The sequence below is a fragment of the Scyliorhinus torazame genome, chromosome 2 (assembly GCF_047496885.1).
Source record: "Scyliorhinus torazame isolate Kashiwa2021f chromosome 2, sScyTor2.1, whole genome shotgun sequence".
Taxonomy (NCBI): Eukaryota; Metazoa; Chordata; class Chondrichthyes; order Carcharhiniformes; family Scyliorhinidae; genus Scyliorhinus; species Scyliorhinus torazame.
The window spans coordinates 274,995,497-275,020,350 of record NC_092708.1 but is presented as its reverse complement, the minus strand read 5'-3'; the positions used below and the strand labels follow the sequence as shown (position 1 = coordinate 275,020,350).

The 24,854-nt window shown below is 48.0% G+C and overlaps 1 protein-coding gene across 6 annotated transcripts in view; it reads left to right on the top strand.

Annotated features, from left to right (window-relative positions):
- Positions 1-24,854, top strand: part of paplna (papilin a, proteoglycan-like sulfated glycoprotein) — a 471,035-nt gene that overhangs the window by 52,886 nt on the left and 393,295 nt on the right. For all 6 annotated transcript variants that reach the window (XM_072487762.1, XM_072487759.1, XM_072487751.1 and 3 more), the window contains exon 2: positions 12,825-12,940. In XM_072487762.1, the coding sequence (XP_072343863.1) occupies positions 12,825-12,940 (116 nt within the window). The remainder of the gene's footprint in view (positions 1-12,824; positions 12,941-24,854) is intronic.

Below are 24,854 nucleotides of genomic sequence, written 5' to 3'. Positions count from 1 at the left end.
TCCAATTCCCTTTTTGAAAGCTATGATCAAATCCACCGCACCCTCAGGCAGTGCATTGATTGCAGATTCTAACCATAAAGATTTTCCTTGTGATTGTAATGGGACAACTGGGTCGTATTATGTGAAGAGAAAATAGGTCTGGGATCAAAACTCAAGCATACAATGGGATGAGTGTCTCCTATTTCTGTCTCTCAGCATCCAATAAGAAATTAATACATTTATTTATCATGGACTCAGTTTATTGCTCACAATGCTTCAGAGTTACTTTAGAAAATTCACCACAGTTATATATGGGTTTCCCAATTTGGGTGGATGTAGTCCTTGAGATTTCATCACATGACCTTCCACTTCCAAATGTCCGGCACCCACACTCTTCCCATTGGTGTCCAACATCCTGGCCAATTGTTAAATCGAAAATACTCTTCATTATCTGATTGGGTGACTTTTGACTGTCAAAAGCAACCTGCATTCACCATCTCAAGTATTTTTACAACAAATTGATGTACCATCAATAACTACAAGACGAATGATGAACTATTGAGGCTTTATTGTGCTCGATGTTAAGCCTCCTGCAGCTGGAACCAGAATGGGGGCAGTGCAGGAGAGCATACACTTTTATACAGAGCCTGCTGGATGGAGCCAGCAGGCCGGGATTTACCGTAATAACTGGAGTATAAAAAACAAAGAACAAAGAAATGTACAGCACAGGAACAGGCCCTTCGGCCCTCCAAGCCCGTGCCGACCATGCTGCCCGACTAAACTACAATCTTCTACACTTCCTGGGTCCGTATCCCTCTATTCCCATCCTATTCATGTATTTGTCAAGATGCCCCTTAAATGTCACTATCGTCCCTGCTTCCACCACCTCCTCCGGTAGCGACTTCCAGGCACCCACTCCCCTCTGTGTAAAAAAACTTGCCTCGTGCATCTACTCTAAACGTTGCCCCTCTCACCTTAAACCTATGCCCCCTAGTAATTGACCCCTCTACCCTGGGGAAAAGCCTCTGACTATCCACTCTGTCTATGCCCCTCATAATTTTGTAGACCTCTATCAGGTCGCTCCTCAACCTCCGTCGTTCCAGTGAGAACAAACTGAGTTTATTCAACCGCTCCTCAAAGCTAATGCCCTCCATACCAGGCAACATTCTGGTAAATCTCTTCTGCACCCTCTCTAAAGCCTCCACATCCTTCTGGTAGTGTGGCGACCAAAATTGAACACTATACTCCAAGTGTGGCCTAACTAAGGTTCTATACAGCTGCAACATGACTTGCCAATTCTTATACTCAATGCCCCGGCCAATGAAGGCAAGCAAGCCGTATGCCTTCTTGACTACCTTCTCCACCTGTGTTGCCCCTTTCAGTGAGCTGTGGACCTGTACACCAAGATCTCTCTGACTTTCAATACTCTTGAGGGTTCTACCATTTCTACTGAGTACAATGGCAGTTCAAAGGAAATGAAAGTAATATAATTTACTGCCTCTATGATTTTTCTCCACGACTGTTTACAGCTGTGTCCTAAAGATTAATCTTTAATTTCTGGAGACTCTCAGACAATCTTGGAGAGTTGGCAACCTCAGTTGTTAATGGAACAAATGATTGTAATTTTCTGTGATTCTGTGGAAAAGGAAATCACTAAAGGTGCAAAAAGGCAACGCTACTCTTAGTGAAGATGAATTGGTGAATCAGGGGATGAAGGACAATTGGATTTACCACACCTGCTAATCTGTTATGGCCGAGAACTTTCCTAAGTAAAATTCCTAATCAGTTGGCAAGGTCGATGTTTAATTTAAATTATTTCCTTGGGACTTATCACCAAGTGGTGTAATTTGTCCAAACTGTTTGAGATTGCCCATCTTGTTTGCTATTTTTCCGTTTCCCCGCCTGCCCTCCCACAATGTATTTCCTCTTCCCTGAGTTATGCTCCTTTGGAAATTGGCTGTTGACTGATTGCAGATGGCTGTGACGATGGAGAATTATGTAGAATATATAGCACAGAAACAGGCAACTCGGCCCAACTGGTTTCTGCTTTTTGTTCATGCTTCATATAATCTTCCTGCCAGTCTTCTCCAATTAACACTATCGACATAACCTTCTATTCCTCTCTCCTTTATCTTCTAGCTTCCTCTTAAATGCATCTATATTATTCACTTCAACTACTCCATGTGGTAGTGAGTTCCACTTTGAATGATTTTCTGGATAAATAGGTTTGCCCTGAATTCTTTATTGGATTTATCAGTGATTATCTTATCAGACAGGGCACCTCAGTCTGAAGGCCCCCTCATATTTGGGGCACCTTCTCCTCCGAGACCTGGGAGCTCCCTGCCCCCTGACACAAGAATCCCCCCACCTAGTTACTAAGTGAGGCAGCAAGCAAAAACTGTCATGCTCTTCCCGACGCCTGACCCGGTGAGGCCGTCTCTGCAATAAAACGTTAATTGGTTCACTTAATGCGGCCCCACTGGCTTCTCGCCACAAATCATGGTTCCGACAGTTGATTCGGTGGGACCGTGCTCACTAGCCCCCTGCCAACAAGGGAGAGCAGCACTTAAACCGCTCCTGCACAGCCAATCCCACTCAGCTGGCAGCCATGCCGCTGAGACACCCAGCCCCATGATTTGGTGATGCCGACCTGGCCAGCCGACTTGAAGCGGTAGAGGCAAGACAGGTTGTCTTGTTCTCTCGAAGCTCTCGGAGGGTCAGCCACAGGTAAGTGGCAGGCGGCAGTCAGCTTGGGGAGCGTGACCAGGAGGGCCGGCACCCAGTGCCGCAAGAAGGTCAACAACCTCCACTGGGCCATGTGGGTGAGTTTGTACCGGACCCCTGACCGCGCCCAGACGACTACATCCTCCCCCTGCATACTCTCTTTCCTCCCCCGGCAAGTAACCACATGTGTGGCTAACGATGCCCACTCTGTGTCCCCGCTGATGGGAGAGAGCCCAGACAGACGGTGAGGTGACGGACATCAGAGTCCTCGCCCCCTATGAGGAACGGGCCCTGGAGATCACGGGGGTGGCTGAGGAAAGAGCAGTGACCACCGCAGAGGTTGGCGCAGGGCACAGAAATGAGGATCCACTGGTACACACCCAGATGACCTGCCAAACGTGAGTTGTTAATGCCATACAGACTGACCCTCCCACTGACCACATGGCCATTCTCCCGCAGCCAGTAGGCCCCCCCACCTCCCAAGAAAACACCTCGGAAAAGAGCTCCGAGGATGCCACCATAATAGTCACAGCACAGCTGTCTTCCCACCCTCCATTAGAGCAGAGACACACACCTCAGTGGGTGGATATAGTGGTCAAGCTTCTGGGGGCAATTCTGGTGAGCACCAGATGCAGGAGGCAGGAACGCCCAGGGGGGGACAGTAGTCGGAGGGCTGCTGGATCTCAGGACCCAGTCAGATACTGAGCCTCTGGAACAGGTTTACCCAGAGCTGATGCAGTTGATAGGGTGTGGCCGTGATATTCAGAGGGAGATGTCAATGACTCTCCAGCAGGTCCATAGCTGATTGGAGGAGTCCCAGGGGCTATGGGTGCAGGAGATGGTGCCAGCAAAGCATGGCACCGAGGCCAACACTGCTAGGGTGGTGACCGCAGTGGAGACGTAAGCAGCATGAGTTCAGGAGTCCATGGCATGGCTCAGTCGGTGACAGCCATGGCTGAGCACCTTCACAGTATGTCCCAGTCACTGGGGACATGACCCAGCACCTGGTGGACCTTGATGAGGTGCTGTGGGGCATGTCCCAGTCTCAGGTGGGCATAGGCGAGGCGCTGCTGAGCATGTCCCAGTCGCTGGGGGATGTGTCCCAGCAACAGGGGGACCTTGCCGGGATGTTCCAGAGTATGTCCCAGTCACTGAGGAGCATTGCTGAGGGCTTCGATACCACACTGTGACAAAACATTGAATTATTTACCCGTCAGTCTGGCCTCAATAAAACTCGAGTTGGATTTGTAGGCATAGTATTATTTATTTTTAACCAACTTGCAAGTCTGACTCGCTTTTCAGGGACACAGAACACAGAACCAGTCTCCTGGGCCCCTTGGAAACTAATGAGGTCCGAGACAAAGGGATCTCTGCAAATACATTCAAATGGCATCAAGTTTCACATACACGATTCCCATAGGTCATCCTATACCCCTCCTGACCTGGCCATACATCCTAATTGGCTCACTTCTCATTCCTTAACCTTGGGCCTCTTGTCACCCAGCATCCTTTTCTCCTCCTCCACCAGACACCCCTCCCCCCTTCCTTGCCATGCTTTCTGAAATCCTTTGTCTGTGAACTCACTAGAATTAAACTGGCCTACATCTACATTACTGTAACTAATATATTTAAACTAACTATTTTATATCACATTTGTCAGCTGCAGACCTTGGGGAGTCACCAGGGTTGGCAGAGCCAGGTCATGCAGGAGCAACCGGGACACGACCCAGCTGCCACTCCGTCCCGAGTTACACCTCCGGGCCCCATGGGCACCGACTGGGAGGAAGAGGCGCTGGATGTCAATCCGGAGCCATCCGACGTAGTGGTGAAGGCGGCCACCAGATCCCCCGAGTTCCACCCCCCCTGAGAATGGTGTGTCTCGCAGTCAGCACCAGGTACAGTGCAGCATGGCGGGGCATCTGATGCCAGCAAGTTGCAGGGACCCTCCAGCCCCAGAGTCCCCAGAGGACTCCTGCCCGCCAGGGCCATTGGGTGCGGTAACTCGTAGGCTTCTTCCACCTCTTATGTGCATCCTGGCGACACACCTAGACGCAGCGGTAGAGCACATCAGCGGGCACTGGGTGGCACTATCGGGAGAGTGGGGCAGTTGGTAACATTTACGTAAACCATTAAAATCTTTTGACCTCGATCTTGCTCAATATGACGCACACCATGTGCAGCCGATCTGTGTGAGCAAGCACTCAGCAGACAGGCAGGGGTCAGACTGTGGTACTGAATGAGGAGCTTCTGCGCTCATCTCTCTGTGGGTTATAATAACCCCCCGTGCCCTCAACCGTGACCCGCTGACAATACCGACACAGTCCCATCAGCCTGGAGTGATGTTACACAGACCCTGGGAGGGTGGGGAATTGGGGGGTGTTGTTGGATGGATGGTGAATTGGGGAGGGGCAGGAAGAAGCGGGGAGAAGGGGAATGACGAACGAGGTCACATGCTGTGGGAAACGGGTGGGGATGAGGGTCTCCCTGACCCTCTGGGCGTGGCGGACCCTCGCCACTCCTGCCTGTTCTCCACCCTCCGGCTGGTTCTGCGTGGCTCATCCTCCATCCCCTCCTGGTCTGGCACCCTCTCGTCCTTGGAGGTGGCCACATATTCCTTGCTCTCCACCGCCAGTACGTCGCCCTGCTGCTGTGCCAGGCTGTGGAGGACACAGCAGATTACCACAAAGCGGGCGACCCTCTGGGGGTGTACTGCAGTGCACCACGAGAACGGTCCAGGCATCAGAACCGCATCTTGAGGAGTCCGATGTACCGCCCAATGACAGACCAGGTGGCCGAGGGGGCCTCGTTGTATCAGGTCTCTGCATTGGTCACTGGCGTCCATTCTGGCATCATTAGTCGGGTCTTCAGCGGGTACCCCTTATCCCCCAAGAGCGAACCAGCCATCCTGGGGTGGTCCTCTAAGATGCCGGGGATGTCCGACTGCCCCAGAATTTATCTGTTGTGGACGCTCCCCGGGAAACATGCACACACTTTCATGATCTTCATGGGGGTGGTCGCACACGTGCTGGGTGTTCAGGGAGTGAAACCCCTTTCTCTTGGTGTCGGGCACCACAGATGGCCCAGTGCGCGCAAGGCAACATGCGTGCCATCTATATGCCCTGGACCTGGGGCATCCCAGTGATGGCGGAGAATCCTGCTGCCTGGGCATCTTGTCGGGTTTGGTCCATGTCAAAGTTTATATGACTTTCTACCCTGGTAAACCGGGCATCCATGACTGCACGGGTGCACTTGTGGGTTGTGGCTTGTGAGATACCGCACAAGTCCCTGCTGGATCCTTGGAATGATCCTGATTCATAGACATCAAGAGCTGCGGTAACCTTGACGGGCAGTGGGTATCCTCCTCACCCACCACGTGGTGCCACGGCTAAATCACTGGCTTTGAAAGCAGACCAAGGCAGGCCAACAGCACGGTTCAATTCCCGTAACAGCCTCCCCGAACAGGCGCCGGAATGTGGCGACTAGGGGCTTTTCACAGTAACTTCATTTGAAGCCTACTTGTGACAATAAGCGATTTTCATTTCATTTCACAGGTGCCGCAGCAAACCCTTGTTGAGACGGAACCTCCTGCAGCACATGCTGTCCGTCATCTGTTCGAAAAACCAATGACACTTGTACACCTTGGGCTGTCGTGGTCCTTCACCTCCTGGTCCCTTCCTGGCCTGGTGGGCAGCCGGGTCCTCAGGGTGTGGGGCAGGGCCTGCACATGGGATGCCACCTCGAGCCTCTGTCGACACCGCCTGGCTGCCTGGCCTGCCAGCAGCACCACGAGGGCAAGTTCTGCGGGGTCCAAGATATTGTCCGGCCTGTACAATATCCAGATCTATTACCCCTCAGTTTAAAGCTATGTCCCCTCGTGCCAGCCATTTCCATCCGCGGGAGAAGGCTCTCACTATCCACCCTATCTAACCCCCTGATCATTTTGTATGCCTCTATTAAGTCTCCTCTTAACCTTCTTCTCTCCAACGAAAACAACCTCAAGTCCATCAGCCTTTCCTCATAAAATTTTCCCTCCATACCAGGCAACATCCTGGTAAATCTCCTCTGCACCCGCTCCAAAGCCTCCACGTCCTTCCTATAATGTGGTGACCAGAACTGTACGCAATACTCCAAATGCGGCCGTACCAGAGTTTTGTACAGCTGTAACATGACCTCCTGACTCCGGAACTCAATCCCTCTACCAATAAAGGCCAACACTCCATAGGCCTTCTTCACAACCCTATCAACCTGGCTGGCAACTTTCAGGGATCTATATACATGGACACCTAGATCCCTCTGCTCATCCACACTTCCAAGAACTTTACCATTAGCCAAATATTCCGCATTCCTGTTATTCCTTCCAAAGTGAACCACCTCACACTTCTCTACATTAAACTCCATTTTCCACCTCTCAGCCCAGCTCTGCAGCTTATCTATGTCCCTCTGTAACCTGCTACATCCTTCCACACTGTCGACAACACCACCGACTTTAGTGTCGTCTGCAAATTTACTCACCCACCCTTCTGCGCCTTCCTCTAGGTCATTGATAAAAATGACAAACAGCACCGGCCCCAGAACAGATCCTTGTGGTACGCCACTTGTAACTGAACTCCATTCTGAACATTTCCCATCAACCACCACCCTCTGTCTTCTTTCAGCTAGCCAATTTCTGATCCACATCTCTAAATCACCCTCAATCCCCAGCCTCCATATTTTCTGCAATAGCCTACCGTGGGGAACCTTATCAAACGCTTTACTGAAATCCATATACACCACATCAACTGCTCTACCCTCGTCTACCTGTTCAGTCACCTTCTCAAAGAACTCGATAAGGTTTGTGAGGCATGACCTACCCTTCACAAAGCCATGCTGACTATCCCTGATCATATTATTCCTATCTAGATGATTATAAATCTTGTCTCTTATAATCCCCTCCAAGACTTTACCCACTACAGACGTGAGGCTCACCGGTCTATAGTTGCCGGGGTTGTCTCTGCTCCCCTTTTTGAACAAAGGGACCACATTTGCTATCCTCCAGTCCTCTGGCACTATTCCTGTAGCCAATGATGATATAAAAATCAAAGCCAAAGGTCCAGCAAACTCTTCCCTGGCCTCCCAGAGAATCCTAGACTAAATCCCATCAGGCCCCGGGGACTTATCTATTTTCAGCCTGTACAGAATTGCCAACACCTCTTCCCTACGTACCTCAATGCCATCTATTCTAATAGCCTGGGTCTCCGCATTCTCCTCCACAACATTATCTTTTTCCTGAGTGAATACTGACGAAAAATATTCATTTAGTATCTCGCCTATCTCTTCAGACCCCACACACAACTTCCCATCCCTGTCCTTGACTGGTCCTACTCTTACCCTAGTCATTCGCTTATTCCTGACATACCTATAGAAAGCTTTTGGGTTTTCCTTGATCCTACCTGCCAAATACTTCTCATGTCCCCTCCTTGCTCGTCTTAGCTCTCTCTTTAGATCCTTCTTCGCTACCTTGTAACTATCCATCGCCCCAACTGAAACTTCACACCTCATCTTCACATAGGCCTCCTTCTTCCTCTTAACAAGAGATTCCACTTACATAGAACATAGAACATAGAACAATACAGCGCAGTACAGGCCCTTCGGCCCACGATGTTGCACCGAAACAAAAACCATCTAACCTACACTATGCCATTATCATCCATATGTTTATCCAATAAACTTTTAAATGCCCTCAATGTTGGCGAGTTCACTACTGTAGCAGGTAGGGCATTCCACGGCCTCACTACTCTTTGCGTAAAGAACCTACCTCTGACCTCTGTCCTATATCTATTACCCCTCAGTTTAAAGTTATGTCCCCTCGTGCCAGCCATTTCCATCCGCGGGAGAAGGCTCTCACTGTCCACCCTATCCAACCCCCTGATCATTTTGTACTTCTTTGGTAAACCACGGTTCCCTCGCTCTACGCCTTCCTCCCTGCCTGACCGGTACGTACTTATCAAGAACACGCAGCAGCTGATCCTTGAACAAGCTCCACTTATCCAGTGTGCCCAACACTTGCAGCCTACTTCTCCAACCTATCCCCCCTAAGTCACGTCTAATGGCATCATAATTGCCCTTCCCCCAGCTATAACTCTTGCCCTGCGGAGTATACTTATCCCTTTCCATCACTAACGTAAACGTCACTGAATTGTGGTCACTGTCCCCAAAGTGCTCTCCTACCTCCAAATCCAACACCTGGCCTGGTTCATTACCCAAAACCAAATCCAACGTGGCCTCGCCGCTTGTTGGCCTGTCAACATATTCTGTCAGGAAACCCTCCTGCACACACTGTACAAAAACGACCCATCTAATGTACTCGAACTATATCTTTTCCAGTCAATATTTGGAAAGTTAAAGTCTCCCATAATAACTACCCTGTTACTTTCACTCTTATCCAGGATCATCCTCGCCATCCTTTCCTCTACATCCCTAGAACTATTAGGAGGCCTATAGAAAACTCCCAACAGGGTGACCTCTCCTTTCCTGTTTCTAACCTCAGCCCATACCACCTCGGAAGATGAGTCCCCATCTAGCATCCTCTCCGCCACCGTAATACTGCTCTTGACTAGCAGCGCCACACCTCCCCCTCTTTTGCCCCCTTCTCCGAGCTTACTAAAACACCTAAACCCCGGAACCTGCAACATCCAGTCCTGTCCCTGCTCTATCCATGTCTCCGAAATGGCCACAACATCGAAGTCCCAGGTACCAACCCATGCTGCCAGCTCCCCTACCTTATTTCGTATACTCCTGGCATTGAAGTAGACACACTTCAAACCACTTACCTGAACACTGGCCCCCTCCTGCGAAGTCAAATCTGTGCTCCTGACCTCTATACTCTCATTCTCCCGTACCCTAAAACTACAATCCAGGTTCCCATGTCCCATGCACTAGCGGTGTCTTCCACCCCGGGACTCTGAGTACCCCCCCCCCATTGCTCCTCCCCCACCATTGGCACGCCCTGCCCACGAACCCCTGCCGCAGCGGGGTTCCTGCTCACCGGACCCCATACCCTGTACCCCAGGCACCCGCACATAACGTTACCTGGACTGGTGCCCCCGGTGCACACATCCACCCACTTGCTACATGGCACATCCACCCATCCACAGGAAACCACTTGGGTGGTATGATGTGCTCACTTAACTGTGATTGCCAATTTCCTATTAGCAATAGCCTTCAGCTGCTTAGCCAGAGGCCTCAGTGGGAGTTACGGGGGATTGGTGGCGCAGGCGGCTGGGGCTGGGGTTGTCCCCGGGAAGGGACCACATGGTCCAGGGGTTGGCATGATGGACCTGCCGGCGCTGGGACACCCACCCCCCATCCCCCTGCCTAGCCCATGCCATGGGAAGCTACCCCCCTCTAAGCACCAGGGCAGCATTCCAATGCCCCCAGCTTCTTTGCTTGTGAATAGCCGCAGCCCTCCCGCCAGCTTCATGTTTTTAAAAAGATGTACTAATTGGCATCCGTGTGACCACTTACTGGGGAGGTCGTTAGATCACAGGAGGCCGTCAGATAGGGGGTCGCTCCAGTTAATTGTATGGCGATTTGGCTTCAGTGGTAATTATTGGTTTCTCGTCACGCTAAGCAGATTCCTGATTTTGCCAACCCCAGCCAATGGTAAGTAGGCAGGTTATAACAACTTTTCTCTCTTTTTTTTTAGTATTTTACACTTTCCTGAATCCTCCCTCCACCTCGTTAGTTTACATCTTTCTGCTAAATTCTGTTTAGCTAGACTAGACAGCTGGTTTGTAATGCGGAGCAATGCCAACAGCGTGGGTTCAATCCCACTGGAGATTATCCATGAAGGTCCCACCTTTTCAATCTTGCCCCTTGCCTGAGATGTGATGACCCGCAGGTTAAATCACCATCTGTAGCTCTCAAAGGGGAGACAGCCTCTAGTAATCTAGGACTTGGTGAAATTTACATTTGACTTGACCAGTTTAAGTGGAACCCATCCCAACAGAATAGCTCCCCCTTTCCCTAGAACCGGTGTCAATGCCCATGAAGTGAAACTGTTGCTAACTTTTGGTTGGCTTGTAATTTGGCTCTATTTAATCACGTTTGCTCAAGAGTCGCCAGGTATTTTTCGACACCGCCACAAGGTTCAGAACCGAATACTGATCAATGAGTCGATACACCAGTTAGTAAGTTCAAAAGCAATGCTCATTTATTTACACACAGTCAAATCTACTCATGCATAAACTCTACAAACTAAACTACCACTATTACTAAAGCCTATACTTAGCTTCGCGCGCCCACTCAGTCAGAGTAACAATGGTCGTTGCTCGGTTATGAGGCTGCTGGGTTGAGCTGTTTACAGGGTAGCAACTAGGAGCGTCTATCTCGTAGCGTGCGTTGATCTGGAACTTACTTGGTCTGGTGCAGCTGCTAGGCTGGTCTCTCTTTTCGCTGAGAGCCAAAGCCAAAGGAGGGCGTTCTCCCTTGTGTGATACCTCTTATTCTGCAAAGGGCTTTGCGCTCGTTTGAGCGGGCCTTGAACTTGGCCTCAACTAATTGGGTCTTTCCCAATCATTGGTATTGATTTTCCTCCAATAGAGGGGTGGTTCCCTGATCGCTGGACATGTCCTGGTGACTGTCAGTCTGCTTTGTCTTAGCTTCTTCTGGCGCCGGGGGTCTGTCCTAACATTGAGTATCTAAATGTTTCCCTTTTGTCCCCGGAGATGGCTCATTAGTATGTAAATCGTTTGGTAGTTTCTGTCCTGTCTGAGCGTTTAAGGTTCTAATCAACAGACAGCTTGCACCTGCTTGTTTCTTAGCATTCTCCAATTTTCCCTGCAGTCTTTGCAAGTGTCCATTTTGTAATCGGGACATGGCCATCCCAGATGGCTACAAAACCCCTGCCTCCCACACTACGCTATCAATCTTACACTTTAATTTTCTGTTTGTTCCAATGCCAAGTAACACTTGGCTCAGGTAACAATCCCGAGATTATTACCTTCAGATTGTGTTTTAATTTGGACCCTAACTCCTCAAACTCCCTCAGCAGAACATCATTCCAGTATTACCTATGTTGTTGATTCCTACATGAAACCCAACAACTGAATCCTTCCCCTCCCACTCCCAAGTTCATCTCCAGGTGGGGTTTGTAACCCAGTCAGCGAGCAGGCAATACGATCTTCAGTGCTCCCAGTCACGGCTGCAGAGAACAATATCTGTTTTCCTGACTATACTGTCCCTATTTGCTCATCTAACCTACAGTCGTTGCCCTCATCCACAAAGGCAACAAGAATGTTTATTTTTCAAAACACAAAGCCGATTTACAGCTGGCTAATGTTACATAATCATTTATACTGCAGGTAGTGGTTAGGTGGTTCTGGTATGTTTCCTGTTTCTCAATGTGTGTTTCTTTTTCCATGCAGGTGCAAGTCTGCCAGATTACTGCTGGCTCACAGCACATCACTATCTCTGCCTCTAACAGTCTTTCCATGATGCTCTGGGGCAGGTTCCCAAGAACTATATGGAGACTGGACCTGTGCCATAAGCATTAATATGCATCATGCTCTTGACCAACTGAGCTAACTAGCCTTACGACCTCTCTCCTTACATCCTTCAAAAACTTGAGCTCATCTAAACTCTGCTGTCTGCATACTAACTCGTACCATGTCCTTTCACCTATCATCCCTGTGCTCGAAGACCTACATTGGCTCCCAATCTGGCAATGCCTGCATTTTAACATTTTCAATCCTGTGTTCAAATCCCTCCATGGCCTCAATCTTCCCTATCGGCGTAATTTCTACAAACTCATAAGATATCGGCCTTCTTCCAATTCAGCCCTCGCATATGTCCCCAATTTGAATTGCTCTTGCCATTGGTGAGTGTGCCTTCAGCTGCCTAAGGTCTGTAATTCCCTCTCTACTCTCCTCCATTAAGACGTTCTTTAATACTCCACCTCTTTGACCAAGTGTTCGGTCAATTGTCCCAATATCTCAATCCGTGACTCAGTGTCAAATTTTATTTGATTACTCTCCTGTGAAGTACTTTGGGACATTTTAACATATTAAAGTCATGAGACGAATACAAGTTGCTGGTGTATTAGGTTCCATTTTAAAGTATTGTTTCTCATTGATTGCACCTAGGCTTTAAGGAAAAGACGGCAGTCTGATTACTGGGGTCCCTGGGGAGAGTGGGGGGAGTGCAGCCGGACCTGTGGTATTGGTGTGACTGTCAGAGAGCGCCGTTGTTACTCTTATCGGTAAGTAACAAGGTTTTTTTGTACTCGTTTGGTAGTGAGACTATACTGTTCCCTTTACCATGTTCATATGCACACAAGGTCAACTTAAAACCTTACCTATGAAAGCATTAAGTCTAGGACCATAGGAATTGGTAAGATGAGAAAAGATCAAGGTCCATTCATTTCTACAACCTGGTAGTTATGTAATGTAATGATAATGGAGTTGTTGACTAATCACTGTAATCAGTCTCTATAAATGTGTCTACAACTCATTGACATGGGATGAGGAAACCTCAGTAGTCGAGAGCTTTGGGAACAATTTAAGTCCAAAGTCCCCCTTCCCTCCCAAACACGCTACATTCACCACATCATCTCTGATTACTCAGATACCGGATCCTAAAATGTTATTTTCTGACTGTAATCTAATTTGTACTTGAATGAATCAATACTGTTTCCACTGTCTCCCGAGGCGATTATAAATACTATCCATCCACTCCCCACTGGATATTAGAAGAGTTGATGGTAACCTAAACTATCCCTCTTCTAAAAGTACAACTCTTTGTTTTCTTATGTCAGCTGAGAATCTGAGATAACAACTTCCATGAAATGAGAATTGTAACCTCATCCAATTGTACTTGTACAGAAGGAGGCCATTTGGCTCATTGTGCCTCTGCTGACAGTGTAAATATTTCCCCTTGATCTATTTATCCAATTTCCTTTTGAAAGTTACATTTGAATCTGCTTCCAAAAAGGTGGGACCTGTGAGAGAGGAAAACGGTTTTTGCATTATGTTTATAATTTTATGTACACTGTTTCTTCTGTTACTGTTATATAACCATTAAATACTTCAATAAAATGTTTATTAAAAAAAAGAATCTGTTTCCAAATCTGCTCTCTGTGTTTAAAAAAAATCTCATGTTGCCTTTGGATCTTTTGCCAACTATCTTAATTCTGTATCCAATTCTGTATTCTCTGATTACTGCTCCTTATACTAGTGGAAACTAGTTCTCCTTATTTGTGATAGTAATAAAGTCTCATATCATTTCCTACACATTCCATGTGGAATGTTATGATGATGTTACGAAATACCAGTCAAATTTTGTGTTAAACTTCAGAAAAACACACCTTTTTCGTAAAGGCAATTTAGCTTGGCCTATCCATCTATCCTACGCATCTTTTTGGGTTGTGGGGGTGAGATCCATGCAGATACTGGGAGAATGTGCAAACTCCACGTGGACAGTGACGTGGGGCCGTGATCGAACCTGGGTCTTTGGTGTTGTGAGGCAGCAGTGCTAACCACTGCACCACCGTGACGCCTGGTAGGGAACAATATAGTCAGGGGGATTGGCACTGTTTTCTGCAGTTGAGAGTGCGAGTCCAGAAGGATGTGTTGTCTGCCCAGTGCCAGGGATTTGGTAATCTGCTCATGACTGGATAGGAACCAGTATTGGGAGGAAGAGGATCCAGTGGTCGAGGTTCACGTTGGTATCAACGACATTGTTAGTATTAAGAAGGAGGTTCTGCTTATGGATTATGAACAGCTGGAGGCTAAATTCAGAAGCAGAACTGTGGCACAATGGTTAGTACTGCTGCCTCACAACACCAGGGACCCGGGTTCGATTCCGACCTTGGGTAACAGTCTGTAGAGTTTGCACGTTCTCCCAGCGAAAACAGTGCGGGAGGAGAGAGCCGGGACAGCGAAAACAGCACGGGAGGATAGAGAGCCGGGACAGCGAAAACAGCGCGGGAGGAGAGAGCCGAGACAGCGAGGGAGGAGAGAGTCGGGACAGCAAAAACAGCGCGGGAGCAGAGAGAGCCGGGACAGCGAAAACAGCGCCGGAGGAGAGAGCCAGGACAGCGAAAACAGCGCGGGAGGAGAGAGAGCCGGGACAGCGAAAACAGCGCCGGAGGAGAGAGCCGGGACAGCAAAAACAACGCGGGAGCAGAGAGAGCCGGGACAGTGAAAACAGCGCCGGAGGAGAGAGCCGGGAGATTTAAAAAGCGCGGGAGGAGAGAGCCGGGACAGTGCTGGGAGAGGTGAGTGCACAAAAGGTGTGGCAGGAGTGCCTTTAGACAAGGAGTGCTGATTGGAACAGAGTGCATCTGAGTTTAGGTGAGTGACTGAGTTCGGGGAGTGGCTGTGTTTTTGTTGGTGTTCGGGTTTATCCTTGAGGTTCTATAAAGAAAATTAAAAAATATATTTAAATTAATTAGTTGAATATGGCTGGACAGGTGATGTGCTGTTGCTGTATGATGATGGAACTGGTGGATCCCATTGAGACCGTCCGTGACCACATCTGCAGCAAGTGTTGGCTGCTCGAGGAACTTCGGCTCAGAATTGATGAGCTGGAGACCGAGCTGCACACATTAGGGAGGGGGAACATTACCTGGATGCTTTGTTTCAGGAGGCAGTCACACCCGGTAGAATAAGTTCTGTTAATTCGGACAGTGGTCAGGGACAGAGTGGTGTGACTGCAAGGGAGGCAGGTAGGGGGATCCTGAGTTTAGAAGTTGAGGAGACTCAGCCCTTGACCTTGTCCAACAGGTATGAGGTACTTGCTCCCTGTGTGGATGAGGAAGAGGGCTGAAGGGAGGATGCGTTGACTGACCACTGCACCGTGGTACAGGAAGCCATTCAAGAAGGGGGGAGCAAAAAGACAAGTAGTAGTTGTAGGGCATTCTATAATTAGGGGGATTGATGGCATCCTTTGTAAGCCAGATTGAGAGTCCCGCATGGTATGTTGCCTGCCCGGTGCCAGGGTGAGGGACATCTCTGATCGGCTTGAAAGGATTTTGGAGAGGGAGGGGGGGGGATCCAGTTGTTGTGGTCCACGTTGGGACTAACAACATAGGTAAGACTAGGAAAGAGGACCTGTTTGGGGATTATCAAACACTAGGGACTAAATTAAAGAGCAGGTCCTCCAGGGTTATAATCTCTGGATTACTACCCGAGCCACGTGCCAATTGGCATAGGGTTGAGAAAATTAGAGAAGTTAACACGTGGCTAAAGGAGTGGTGCAGGAAAGAGGGATTCCATTTCATGGGGCATTGGCATCAGTACTGGGGCAGGAGGGACCTGTACCGTTGGGACGGTCTTCACCTGAACCATTCTGGGACCAGTGTTCTCCCGCATAGGATAAATAGGTTGGTCACAAGGACTTTAAACTAGCAAGTTGGGGGGAAGGTGTTGCTCTTTTTAGCCTTAGTTTATTAGCTCTGATTAAGTCACCTTTGTTCACGAGTCGCCAGGTATCTTTCTGATACCGCCACATGGTTCAAGCTCGAGTTATGATCAATAAGTCAGCACACCGCTTAGTAAGATTGAAATCAACGGTCATTTATTATATACAACAGGTAATGCTTATACAATAATCCTACTATCTATATAGAAACCTACCACTACTGGCCAATACTTAACTTTAGGAAGGGCCCACCAGGTCAGGGAAACGAATGGCTTATCGAATCGGATCTGGCCCATGGGATTCAAAAAGGCTGATACGGGTCAATGGCTAGGAGTCTTTATCGGGTAGCGATCGCTGGAGTCAAACTTACTGTTTCTGGTGGATGTTCTTGCGAAGGTCTCGAGCAGGAGAAGAAGGGAGAGAGAGCGATCTGAACTTGGCCCCTCACTTTATAGGGTCCCGGGGCCTCCCGCCTCTCGGGGCGGCCCTTGACCCTGAGTCCCAAGTGATTGGACTTGTTCCCAATCACTGGGTTCGATATACCCAATAACGGGGCGATTCCTCGATCGGGGGGTGGTCGTTCACCTGTCTTTGTTTCGGCCACTGCAGGCGTCGACAGGTCTGGCCCGGCATTCAATTGCTAATATGTTGCAATTGTTCCCGGGGATAGCCAATTAAACTGCAGATGTCTGGGTTGATGTGCTGCTAATGGTCTTGAGTATCGATCTGGGCCGACTTCCCCAGAGCCGAATACGCTATTCTGTCTGCAGTTGTCCGTTTGTGTCCTGTTGGCTGCTTTTCCCATCAGCCTTTTCGGTGAGCCATTTTAAATCGGGTTTTGGCCAAATTAATAGGGAATCAGCCATTTTAGGTGGCTACAAAGGGAAGTGTAAAGCTATGGACAGTATAATGGTTGATGGAGATCAAGGCAGCAGGTTACGTGACAGGTTATTATGTAGAGATATGGGTTCAAAGACAAGGAAAATTAGGAGAAAGGGTAAGAGGAAAAATAAATTGCGAAAAGTTACTGATCAAGGTGTTAGGATTCATAACAAAGACATAAAAAACAGCATAAGTGTACTTTACCTGAATGCTCGTAGTATACGAAATAAGGTAAATGAGTTGATGGCGCAAATCATCATGAATGACTATGATTTAGTGGCCATTACTGAAACATGGTTAAAAGATGGTCACGACTGGGAGTTAAATATCCAAGGGTATCAGACTATACGAAAGGATAGAATGGACGGTAAGGGCGGTGGTGTAGCTTTGTTGTTTAAGGATGGCATCCGGGCAATAGTAAGGGATGATATTGGTGCTATGGAGGACAAGGTTGAATCAATTTGGGTGGAAATCAGGAATAGTAAGGCGAAAAGGTCACTCATAGGAGTAGTCTATAGGCCACCAAATAGTAACAGGATGGTAGGGCAGGCAATAAGCAAAGAAATAACGGATGCATGTAGAAATGGTACAGCGGTTATCATGGGAGATTTTAATCTGCATATCGATTGGTTTAACCAGGTTGGTAAAGGCAGCCTTGAGGAGGAGTTTATAGAATGTGCCCGGGATAATGTCCTGGAACAGTATGTAATGGAACCTACAAGGGAACAAGCGGTCCTAGATCTGGTCCTGTGTAATGAGGCAGGATTGATTAATGATCTCATAGTTCGGGATCCTCTTGGAAGGAGCGACCACAATATGGTGGAATTTAAAATACAGTTGGAGGATGACCAGGTAAAATCAAACACTAGTGTTTTGTGCTTAAACTAAAGCGATTACAATGGGATGAGAGAAGAACTAGCTAAGGTAGACTGGGAGCAAAGACTTCATGGTGAAGCAGTTGAGGAACAGTGGAGAACCTTCCGAGCGATCTTTCACAGTGTTCAGAAAAGGTTCATACCGACAAAAAAGAAAGACGGTAGAAAGGGGAAAAATTGACCGTGGATATCTAAGGAGGTGAGGGAGAGTATCAAATTGAAGGAAAAAACATACAAAGTGGCAAAAATTAGTGGGAGACTAGAGGACTGGGAAGTTTTTAGGGGACAACAGAAAGCTACTAAAAAAGCCATAAAGAAGAGTAAGGTAGACTATGAAAGTAAACTGGCTCAGAACATAAAAGCAGATAGTAAAAGCTTCTACAAATATATAAGACAAAAAAGAGTGACTAAGGTAAATATTGGTCCTTTGGAAGATGAGAAGGGAGATTTAATAATAGGAGACGGGGAGATGGCTGAGGAGCTGAACGGGTTTTTTGGGTCAGTCTTCACAGTGGAGGACACAAATAACATGTCAGTGACTGATGGAAATAAGGATATGATAGGTGAGGACCTTGAGATGATTGTAATCACTAAGGAGGCAGTATTGGGCAAGCTAATGGGGCTAAAGGTAGACAAGTCTCCTGGCCCTGATGGGATGCATCCCAGAGTGTTAAAAGAGATGGCTAGGGAAATTGTAAACGCACTAGTGATAATTTATCAAAATTCACTAGACTCTGGGGTGGTCCCAGAGGATTGGAAAGTAGCAAACGTGACACCACTGTTTAAAAAAGGAGGTCAGCAGAAAGCGGGTAATTATAGGCCGGTAAGCTTAACTTCGGTTGTAGGGAAAATGCTGGAATCTATCATTAAGGAGGAAATAGCGGGGCACCTGGAGGGAAATTGTCCCATTGGGCAGTTGCAGCATGGGTTCACAAAGGGTTGGTCGTGTCTGACTAATTTGGTCGAATTCTTTGAGGCCATTACCAGTGCAGTAGATAACGGGGAGCCAATGGATGTGGTATATCTGGATTTCCAGAAAGCTTTTGACAAGGTGCCACACAAAAGGTTGCTGCATAAACTAAAGATGCATGGCATTGAGGGTAAAGTGGTAGCATGGGTAGAGGATTGGTTAACTAACAGAAAGCAGAGAGTGGGGATAAATGGGTCTTTCTCTGGTTGCCAACCTGTAACTAGTGGGGTCCCTCAAGGATCAGTGTTGGGCCCGCAGTTGTTCACAATTTACATAGACGATTTGGAGTTGGGGACCAAGTGCAATGTGTCAAAGTTTGCAGACGACACTAAAATGAGTGGTAAAGCAAAAAGGGCAGAGGATACCGGAAGTCTGCAGAAGGATTTGGATAGGTTAGGTGAATGGGCTAGGGTCTGGCAGATGGAATTCAATGTTGCCAAGTGTGAGGCTATCCATTTTGGGAGGAATAACAGCAGAATGGATTATTATTTAAACGGCAAGATGTTAAAACATGCTGCTGTGCAGAGGGACCTGGGTGTGCTGGTGCACGAGTCGCAAAAAGTTGGTGTGCAGGTGCAACAGGTGATTAAGAAGGCTAATCGAGTTTTGTCTTTCATTGCTAAAGGGATGGAGTTCAAGACTAGTGAGGTTATGCTGCAATTGTATAGGGCGTTGGTGAGGCCGCATCTGGAGTATTGTGTTCAGTTTTGGTCTCCTTACCTGAGAAAGGACATATTGGCACTGGAGGGAGTGCAGAGGCGATTCACTAGGTTGATCCCAGAGTTGAGGGGATTAGATTATGACGAGAGGTTGAGTAGACTGGGACTGTACTCATTGGAGTTTAGAAGGATGTGGTGGGATCTTATTGAGACATATAAAATTATGAAGGGAATAGATAGGATAGATGCGGGCAGGTTGTTTCCACTGGTCGGGGAAAGCAGAACTAGGGGGCATAGCCTCAAAATAAGGGGAGGTAGATTTAGGACGGAGTGTAGGAGGAACTTCTTCACCCAAAGGGTTGTGAATCTCTGGAATTCCTTGCCCAGTGAAGCAGTTGTGGCTCCTTCTTTAAACGTTTTTAAGAAAAAGGTAGATGCCTTTCTAAAGAATAAAGGGATTCGGGGATATGGTGTAAGGGCCGGAGAGTGGAGCTGAGTCCACAAAGATCAGCCATGATCTCATTAAATGGCGGAGGAGGCTCGAGGGGCCAGATGGCCTAACCCTGTTCCTAGTTCTTATGTTCTTATGTGTGAGTCTCCTCCAGGTGGTCCGGTTTCCTCCACAGTCCAAAGATGTGCAAGTTAGGTGGATTGGCCATGTTCAGTTGCCTCTTCGTGTCCAAAGATGGAGCTGAGTCCACAAAGATCAGCCATGATCTCATTAAATGGCGGAGCAGGCTCGAGGGGCCAGATGGCCTAACCCTGTTCCTAGTTCTTATGTTCTTATGTGTGAGTCTCCTCCAGGTGGTCCGGTTTCCTCCACAGTCCAAAGATGTGCAAGTTAGGTGGATTGGCCATGTTCAGTTGCCTCTTCGTGTCCAAAGATGTGCAGGTTAGGTAGGGTTATGAGGTTACGAGGATAGGGTGGGGGAGTGGGCCTAGGTAGGGTGCTCTTTCAGATGGTTGCTGTGAACCTGATGGGCTGAATGGCCTCCTTCTGCACTGTAGAGATTCTAATGAACAGCTTAAAGATTGGTGTGGGAGAAATGGGTCTGTTAGTCAAGAAGTCATTGGTACTGTAGTGCAAAATGAACAATAAGCAAGATGCAGAATCAGTTTGGGAAGAGATAAGAAATAGGAAAGGTAAGAGGTCACTTGTCGTAGTTTTTAGGAGTTTGGCCCCCAACAGGAGTTGCACTTTAGGACAGAGAATACAAGAAAAAACAAATGGGGCATGTAAGAAAGGTAGTGCAATAATTAGAGGCAACATTAACCTACATGTAGATTGGATGAATCAGGTTGGCAAAGGTACATTCATAAAATGTATGTGGGGCAATACTTTTAGAGCAGTACACTCTGAAGCCAACCAAAGGCTGTGCTATTCTACGTTGGTAATGAGCAATAAATCAGCATTAATCAATAACCTCATGGTAAAGGAGCCTCTCGATGACAGCAATCATAACATAATGGAATTTCATGTTCAGTTTGAAGGAGTGGTGTGTGGTCCAAGCCTAATATTTTAAACCAGAATAAAGATATTTATACGGGTATGAAAGCAGATCTAGTTAAAGTAAACTGGGAAATGAGCTTTAAAAGGTAGGACGGTAGAGATGGGAAGGTCTTGTGGTGCAGTGGCTAATGCCCTGCCTCCAAGCTGGAAGCTCCGGATTCAAGTCCCACCTCCGGATTCAAGTCCCACCTCCGGATTAGAGTCCCATCCCAAAAGTTAATGGCCGAGGAAGGTGCGCTCATATTACAGCCAAATAGGTTGAATATCAACCTGCAAATCATTCCAACACACCAGTGGCTGGTGGTAAGAGCAGAGAGACTCCTGGTCAGCCCTGTTCGATGCGGAGTGGGGCCCCTCAAGCTATAGGTTTCTGGCAATAGACTAGCGACTTGTTCCAGGAAAAACTAGCTATGGGAACAGATGGAAGTCTGTTTTGTGTACTGCTAGGTGCAGGAAGAGAAACAATAACAGCAGTAGAGATCCAGTGGCAGAGTATCAAGGATATATTTAATAACTCTTCAGTGAAAATGTATCGCAGTATGAAAGAAAGACTCTTTGAGAAGGATGCAGGTAAAGGGACTCAGAGGGCAGGAGTGTCGGTCTCTACAATTGTCCTATAGATTTGATATTCTTTCAACTTATTTGAATGAGAATTGAGCTGCAGGGTGGATGAGCTGACTGACCATGGCATTGTGGTACAGGAAGCCAATAAGTGGAGGGGGCACATAAGAATGTAGTGTTAGTAGTGGACAGGATAGTGAGGTGGATTGACACTTCTCTGGGGAGGAATCCAGATGGCTGTGTTGCCTGCCGGTGCCAGGGTTCTGGTCATCTGCTCAGGTCTGGAGAGGAACTTGCAATGAGAGGGGGTGGATCCAGTGGTCGTGGTCCATATAGGTAGCAATGACATAGGCAAGACAAGGAAGGAGGTTCTGCATTGTCATCTTTCCACAACATATACTTTTTCTTTAAATTTAATACTGTATTTTAATGCCATTAGTTCACCATGGATGGTGGATCCTCCCACTGGAATTTTTCTTTCTCATTGGAATGTGTCTATTCTGTGTGTTATGAAATATCCCTTTAAATATCAAAGATGAGGAGTTAAGCACCAAATTAAGAAGTTGAATCTCAAAGGTACTCATTTCTGGAATTTCATGTGCATCACATGTAAATTAGCATTGGACAAATAAGATTAGAGAGCGAATGCATTGCTCCACGACTGGTGTGGGAGAAGTGGATTCCAGTTCCTGGGGCACCAGTACTGTGGAAAGTGGGATCTGTACCATTGGGACGGTCTACACCTGAGTTGTGCTGGAGCTGATGTTTTAGATCAGGTTAATGCTACAAAAATAATAAAAGGACAAAACTAAAGGCTCTGTATCTAAATGTATGTATCAATCAAAATAAAACAGATCAACTGATGGCCTGGCTACAGGGTGACATAGATTGAGATTGGGACCTGAATATTGGAGGGTATGTGACATTGAAGAATACAGGAATATAAGAACAAGTGGAGGGGTGACTAATGATGGGACTAGCACCTTAGAGAGGGATGACCTAGGGAAACCAGGAAGTAGAAGCAATTTGTGTTGAGATGAGAAATGATAAAGGCAAGATATCACTTGTGAGAATGGTGTACAGGCCCCTGTTTGGAACTACATGGTAAGACAGGGTATAAAGGAAGAGATAATGGGAACTTGTCAGAAAAGTACAGTAATAATCATAAGGGATTTTAACCTGCATATAGATTGGAAAAATCAGATGGGCAAAGGTAGATAAAGGGGGCGATTCTCCGATATAGAGGCCAAGTGTTCGCGCCGTCATGAACGCCGTCGCGAACAGGGCCCGGGCAGACCTATTCTGGCCCCCACAGGGGGCGCCAAATGGGCGCCACGCCAACCCGCGCATGCGCAGTTTGGGCAGCCCAATCCAGCGCATGCGCAGTTGGGCCACGGCATCCTGCGCATGCGCGGGGAACGTCTTACGCACGCCGGCCCCTCACCAACATGGCGCCGGTGTTCTGGGGCCGCGCGCAGAAGGAGGTAGTCATGGGGGGGGGGCGCCGGCCCGCTGATCAGTAGGCCCCGGGAGGGTGGGGGGGGGGGGGGGTGGAGGCCGGCCCGCCGATCAGTGGGCCCCGATCGCGAGCCAGACCCCATCGGAGGCCACCCCGGTGAAGGAGCCCCCTTTCCTCCCCCACAGGCCGCCCCCCCAGCGTTCCTGCCGAGTTCCCGCCAGCAGCGACCAGGGATGGATGGCGCCAGAGGGAACCTGTCGTGTCGTAGCGGCCGCTTGGCTAATTCGGGCCGGAGAATCGCCGCTCGCCGGTTCTCCGAGCGGCCCGGTGCGAATCGCGCGCCGCTGGTTTCCAGGGGGTGGGAGAATTGCGTGCGAGGGTCGGGGCAGCGTGGTGCAATTCTCCCACCCAGCGTGGGGGGTGAGAATAGCGGCCAAAGAGTTCATGGGATGTTTTTGAGATAGTTTCTTGGAACAGCACATCTGGAGCCAACCAGAGAGCAGGCTATACTAGACCTGGGTATTGTGCAATGAGATAGGATTGCTTCATAGAGAAGGCACCCCCTAGGTAGCAGCGATCATAATATGATTAAATTTAACATTCAGTTTGAGGGAGAGAAGATTGTGCCCAAGAATAGCTTTTTTTTAAAAACGTAAATAAGGGCAATTATGTGGGTATGAAAGTGGCATTAGCTAAAGTGAACTGACAAATATGTTTAAGGGTTAGGCCAACAGATGTTGAGTGGCAGACATTTAAAAGGATATTTCATAAAACATAGAATAGACACATTCCAATGAGAAAGAAATATTCCAGTGGGAGGGCCATCATCCGTGGTTAACTGATAAAAGTTGAGAGTATTAAACTTGAAGAAAAAGCATATAGTGTGCAAAGATAGGTGGCAGGTCAGAAGATTGAAAATAATATAATGAATAGTAAAGAATGGCAAAATGATTGATAAGGAGGAAAAACTAGGGTGCGAGAGAAAGCGAGTTAGTAATATAAAGATGGATCATAACATTTCTATGGATGTTTAAATAAGAAAAGAGTGAATAAAGTGAGCCTATAGAGTGCGTGCCTGGGGATTTGTTTTTTTATTCGTTCATGGTGTTGCAGGCTGTGCCAGCATTTATTGTCCTTCCCTAATTGCCCTTGAGGGGGCAGTTAAGAGTCAACCACATTGCTGTGGGTCTGGAGTCACATGAAGGCCTGACCAGATGAAGATGGCAGATTTTCTTCCCTAAAGGACATTAGTGAACCAGGTGGGTTTTTAGGACAATCGACAATGGTTTTATTTTTTATTTTTTAAAAATAAATTTAGAGTAATCAATTATTTGTTTTATTCCAATTAAGGGGCAATTTAGTGTGGCCAATCCACCTACCCTGCACATCTTTGGGTTGTGGAGGCGAAACCCATGCAGACATGGGGAGAATGTGCAAACTATACACGGACAGTGACCCGGGGCCGGGATTCGAACCCGGGTCCTCAGCGCCGCAGTCCCAGTGCTATCCACTGCGCCACATGCCACCCTTGACAATGGTTTTATGGTCATCATTGGACTTTTAAATCCAGATTTCTATTGAATTCAAATTTCACCATCTGCAGTGGCGGGATTTGAACCTGGGTCCCCAGAGCATTACTTTAGGGGCGGGAATCGGCGGTGCGGGCAACTCCGGCGCGAAGCAGTGGCGTGAACCACTCCGTTGTCGGGCTGCCCCGAAGATGTGGAATCCTCCGCATGTTCAGGGGCTAGGCTGGCGCCGGAGTGGTTTGCACCGTGCCGACCGGCGCGGAAGGGGCTTGGCACCGTGCCAACCGGCACGGGTTGGCGCATGCGTG